At 40.1% G+C, this 6075-nt stretch overlaps 1 protein-coding gene across 1 annotated transcript in view; it reads left to right on the top strand.

The window, feature by feature from the left end:
- The first annotated feature begins 1349 nt into the window (after positions 1–1349).
- map1b (microtubule-associated protein 1B) overlaps positions 1350–6075 on the top strand; it is a 28691-nt gene continuing 23965 nt past the window's right edge. The window contains exons 1-2 of the mRNA XM_014006608.1: positions 1350–1690; positions 4265–4366. Of these exons, the coding sequence (XP_013862062.1) occupies positions 1396–1690; positions 4265–4366 (397 nt within the window). The 5' untranslated portion in view covers positions 1350–1395. The remainder of the gene's footprint in view (positions 1691–4264; positions 4367–6075) is intronic.

The following is a 6075-nucleotide window of genomic DNA, read 5'->3' as shown; positions in this document are numbered from 1 at the left end:
AAAGATGCTGCCACTATCATGCTTCACTATGGAGATATTCTCAGCAGGATGAGAAGTGCAAGATGCGACAAGATGATGTTTATGATTAAAACGTTTGATTTTAGGTTCATTTGACCAGAACGCTCTTCAGACTACTCTTTAAAAAAGCCTAGTTCTGTGCAGCTTATGGCAACATCTCTGTGTAAATCTGCAGTATTGATGTGGACTCCAACTGTACTTTGCCTCTAATCTGTGAGGGGTTTCTTGGGTTACGTAGTTTTGCTAAAAATTATTTTTTAAAGCTAAAACTAGAACAAATTTCTTGCATCCAGAGCACTTCTAAACATAATAAATTTACATTTATGAACTTAGATAAGAACAAGGACTTGTTAGAAAGAATTAGTGGTCTCTCAACACCAGCATTTTACAAGTAGGGATTTTTTTTTACAAACTCACTGCACTGCTGATGTCATCCACATCAACTACTTGTAGTCATACAAAATTTGTCAATACTCAGGATACATGTGATACATTGGTATTGATGGATCTATGGTTATCGATATCAAGTATCAAGCATCGATACTGGCATCAAAACTCCATTGTATTTGTTACTGTTTACATTTTAAATGAAAAGTTTGTTACTTCCTTGTATAGGGTATTTATTCATGGTTGAAAAAATGTTGGTATTTGTTTCTTTTTTTATTTTAACATTTTTCAATGTTATGTATCACGTTGTGTGTTTGATGTGATCCAGACAGGCAGTCTATAAGGAAGGAGAGACACCTTGTTCTAAATAAAAGAAATGTGTTTTTAAACTCATTGTGTAATGTTTGGGTTCTAACTCAGTACTCAGTATCTGTACTCTATTGGCGAGTACGCATAATTGTACTCATACTTGGTTCGAGAACAACTGGTATTGGAAAAACCCTAGAAATAATAATTAAACAAACACCAAAAACAACATTGCAAAGTCGCAAACTGCATTTCCCACAATGCATTATGGCAGCATCAGTTAGACCATCAATGTTCAGGGTTTCAGTTTAGGGTTTAATGTACTTTAAAATGAATAGACCCTTACAATAAAGCCATTTTGAAATATCAAAAATTTAGCAAATGTTCCGGGACTGTTTCTTTGTTTTAGAGGGGAAAAACACATTTTAAAACTATTTTTAAATATAGCTTGTTCTGTTAAAATGAAGCCAGGAGGGAGAAAAGCATCACATCTCCTGACTTCCGGAGGCGTTTGATTCGTTGTGGATGACATCAGCAGTGCAGTGAGTTTGTAAAAAAAATAAATAAATAAATAAATAATTTAAAACAATCCCTCCCTGCCCTGATCCCTGCTCGGTCACTGAGCATGACACGATGTCTGCCGGTATAAAAGGCTCGGGCCACTCCTAACGACACTCCTCCCGCATGTCTGGAGACCTCCGGTGCTTTCAGCTGAGACTGACAGGGGGGAGGGAGGCTGCTGCTGCTGTGTGTGTCCGGGACAAGGAGACAGACAGGCGGAGAACCGGAGAGAGGATGGCCACGCTGGTAGAAGCCCCAGATGCGCAGCCTTTAGGCGGCCACAGCAACACCGGAGCGTCCCCGACCTCCTCCGGCCCCTCGCAGCGCTTCAACGACGGCAAATTCTACCTGCTGGTGGTCATCGGAGAGATCATCACCGAGGACCACCTCAGATGTGCCATTGCGGATATAGAAAAAGGTAAAGGTGGAGCTTTGTGTGTGTTTGTGGGTGTGCAGGCCACTGAGAGCTGAACTCAATCTGAAGCCTTGAAGTTCATATTTAGAGCATTTCATCGTTTTGCTCGCGCGACATTAAAGCGGCACCTGTTTGCTTCACGGTGAATGACGCAGAGCTGATCAGTTGTTACAGACTGCTGCTGGTTGCAGCTGTGATCCAGCATCTGATGTGCGCCAATAACGCAGCGCATCAAGACCACCCAGCTGCAGTCATCAAGTTTGTGTTTGAATCAGTTGCGTCAGGCTTTTGTTCCACACTCCTCAGTCTGGATGAGACTGGGAGGGTGGGTGCGTCTGTGTTCGGGGCGTGGGGTGTCTCTTTGTGTTGCACAGCTATAAAATATGCTTTAAAGGGCCGAGTACCAACTCATTCTATTAATATGTTACATATTTTGGTTAAGGGATGATAAATAAATAAACCCGCCTCCATCATCATCATCATCCCGCATCCAGCTCTCTCATCTCCACACCGGCTTGTGGGCGTGGCCCGGTCCGCACTGCGGTCCCTACGGAAAGCCACAAGGGCCTAACTACAGGCTGGAGCAGGGCGGTTTTACAGGCCTGCAGGCTGGGGAGGAGAAACACTGAGAGAGAATATGGCGCAGCAACTGTGTGGATCTGAAAAGAAGTACTTTTTACACTCAAAGACTGAAAGATGTACTCACTTTTGCCTTTTCTAAAGCTTAGTCATTAACAGCTGTGTTTACTTGTTCACATTTTGGACAGGAAAAAGGATGTGGTTTGAGTGAACATCTGTCAAATGTTTGGGCTTTAGTTTTAAGTCCTGTCCTCTTCGCATTTGTAAAAACAAAAACATAATAAAGCTAATATACCTAAGGTTTGGGGTTATTTTTGGTGTTAACGCTTGTTGATTTGCATACTTCCTACCTTAGGCCTATGGTATGTTGAAATATTTATGTGACAAAATTATTGCATGTGGGGGTGCAGGCAGGACTACAAGCCCCTCCTCTATATTGTTCCAAATCTGGTTCCAGAAAACCAGGCATCTCTAGTAAATCAGGCCCTACAGGCCTTAGTTCCTCACATTGGAAATAACAATAGTCTATAATTTGCCCAGGAACACAGTTAAAAAAAATGCTTCATTCATAAAAATATCCTTGTAAGATCAATATAATTAAAAAAATTGTCTTCACGCAAAAGAACCACAAATGCTGTACAAACTATGCAGGACCTTTTGGTGGTGCTATGATAATGTTATGAAAATACACCAAAAACAGGAAACAAGGCATAGAGCATGTGCATTCATATTAGGTGCATAATATAAATACATGTACAAAAAAAAGGAACCCAGTCACATCAACGCTTAGATTAGCAGTACTGCTATGACATCATTACAAGCTTTCAGTTTGGCTGTCTGCACAAAAACGCAGGGCTGTTGTGCCAAGATTTTTTTTTTCTTCTGAACCATTTTGAAGAAAACACCATTACGTGTCTCCTAAAACGTTGTTTCTGTGGGGTCATGGGGGTGAAACGACTCATTTAATTTTTTTGCGTAATCTCAAAATACTGTTCCGTGTGGACAGGGGTTAGATTAGACCTGAAACCCCAAAGGGCCCAGCATGGTCGACCAGTAGGTGCGTGGTCACATGATGGCAGGAGGTTTGTTTTTGCATACACATTTTATAGTCCAACGAGACACACAAAGCAAAGCTCCAGGGAAATCACTCCCACTGCCATACGGGTCTGTATTCTCTCCATCCATGAGTTTTTGGTTATTTGACTGCTTGAAACAGTCAGCTTCTGGAAGAGGAGTAACTGAAGCAAAATTCTGCCATTGATGCCCACAAACTTCTGACCGATCACACACACACACAAAAATAAAATCACAAATTTCACATGCCAAGGGTATTTAAAAGTTTGACCTGGGCCATGATGCAATTTTCATCGCGCAACATTCGGATGGACCATGTGGAGTCCAGAAGGATGGGGCAGCATAGTGATTTGTGTCGGCTCAGCTCGCATAAATGGAGAATTTCATCGCCGTTTTAAAGCTTAGATCACTGTTTTAGTTAAAGTTGAGAAGCAAACTATTTTGTCTTCTTGTTCTCCACCCACATACGTACATCTGTCCTGTTTTTGGACATATAAAAACTCAGCCTCTGTCAAAGTTACCAGCATAATTTATCATTATTTTGGAATCTAATAATACAGTTTGCCTCGTGTGTTTCTTTTGTCCCTCAAAAGTATATATATATTTTTTAACTTGGCCATCTATAAGTCATCACATTGAGTAATTATGGATGTACTGTGACTCAGCACGGCCATCAGTGCATCTGGTTTGCAGCAAACCACAAATGGCACTATGGATATTTCCTACCATAGATTTCTTTGGCTATGCCAAATCAGTAACAAGTCTAGACGTGCTGGCTCTTATCAGCCGGAAGCAGAAGCTCAACAGGACAGATGTGGTGACCTCTAATGCACCTCTTGTTAATGGACAGTCTAGTGTATGTATTAATTAATTATTTAAGCCAAAGATATATGTTGTAATGTGTGTGTGGTTTGTGTGTTGCAGGGATTCGTTCATGGGACACCAACCTCCTTGACTGCAACCTGGACCAGGAGCTCAAGCTGTTTGTCTCCAGACACTCGGCTCGTTTTTCTGCTGACGTCAAAGGTAAACTGGAAATAAAAAAGACATTTGGGGCATTGATTTCACACTGCCTGATTTATTTGATGCACAGATGAGAGATAGAAAAAAGGGTGGGTGGCGGTATAAAAACACCAACCCCCTGCTGTGATGGGGAGCCAGTGGCTCAGTTGGAGACACTTTGCTAGCGCTGTTTGAAATCATTGGTCCTCTTAGATGGATCGATCACAGCAAATCAGTACAAAGTTGTTCTGGGTAACGATGAGTGACTTCTGCCTTTTTGTGAGTGGGTACTTTCAGGACAGTCCTCTTGTCTATAAAGCTCTCATGTGATTTACTGTATTTATTTGTGTATAATATGATCTCAAGTATAATACGATCATCATTTTTTGAGCTTACGAAGCATAAAAATTTAATTATCAATAATGTGTGTATAATACTATCCCCCCCCACTTTATGGATGATTTTAAGGTTAAATTTCTAGTATTAAACATGAATAAATACAGTAAGTTGTGGAAAGACACAATACATTCCCAAGTAACCTGAGCGATTACGAAATAACATTTTTGAAAGTGGCACCATTTCGGGGGTAGGGGGATATGTTTTATTGGAACAATGTTACATTCTTGCAGGACATTTACAAAACTCTGCCTGATGCAAGCCTTGGTTTCACAAGCTTAAGGCCCTGTCACACTAGACAACTTATGCCAACTTATAAACATTTTAAAGATGTCTAAGTTGAAGCTGGAATTAAAAAAAAATTACAGGAAGATTCTTTTTGGTGTGTACATAATGTAATTCTAACAAATTGATCAAATAGACAAAATTTAATAGCAAATTAGACATAAATCTGGTTCTGGGTTGGTCTTTACAAATAATACATTGGCAAGGTTTTTTAACATGATGTGAATGGGTAAAATCAACATTAAAGAAAGTTAAGGACAACTTTTATATGAGTTCTACTCTTCACCTATAAATTGGCTTGTCACAGAAAAAGTTATAAACAACTCAGGTGTCGTCTCCATTTCTAAAGAATTAAAAAAAAAAAAAACACTCTCCGACCTAGCAGTTTAAAGTCTTGTTTCTACTAAATTTTGATTGTGTGCTGAAATTGTAACTGAGAGGAAATTGTAATGGACATAAAAAATTATCTTTAGTTAAGCTAAACATGTTCTTTCTCTGTATTTTGATATGTCATTTTATAATCTCGCCATCTAGAGGCGTAGTGTATACAAACTTCAACAGATTTGTCAGATTTGTGTAGACTAGTGTTGTTGAACTCATTTTCACTGAGGGCTACATGAGCCTTTCGGTGGCCCTCAAAGGGCCAGTTTTAATTAACTTTTCATGTTTCAATTCAATTCAAAAAATGTATTAATTTCATTAAAAAATATATACAATAATAAAAAATAAACTAAAACAAAAATATATACAGTATTTACAAATCAAAATAAAATGTAAGGTAGCAGAGGAAGAATAAAGGGCTCGACACACGGGAGGCGACGTCGCTCGCTCTCCATTCATTTCCTATGGAGCCTGTGCGGTGAGGCGACAATCGCTCGCCCTCCTCCAGCTAAGCGACCGGCGAAAATAGTGCATGTGAAATTTCGCGCTCGTACACGTAGACGTGCACACGCGAGCTTGCAACGCGACATATGAGTCCAACTTAGCGTACAACCAATCAGCGAGGGTTTCATTGACTGACCAATGAGAGGAGAGCATGCTACACACTGCAG

The sequence above is a fragment of the Austrofundulus limnaeus genome, unplaced genomic scaffold (genome assembly GCF_001266775.1).
Source record: "Austrofundulus limnaeus strain Quisiro unplaced genomic scaffold, Austrofundulus_limnaeus-1.0 Scaffold36, whole genome shotgun sequence".
In the NCBI taxonomy this organism is placed as follows: Eukaryota; Metazoa; Chordata; class Actinopteri; order Cyprinodontiformes; family Rivulidae; genus Austrofundulus; species Austrofundulus limnaeus.
The sequence above is the reverse complement of the archived record's forward strand: the minus strand, read 5'-3'. Positions and strand labels throughout refer to the sequence as shown.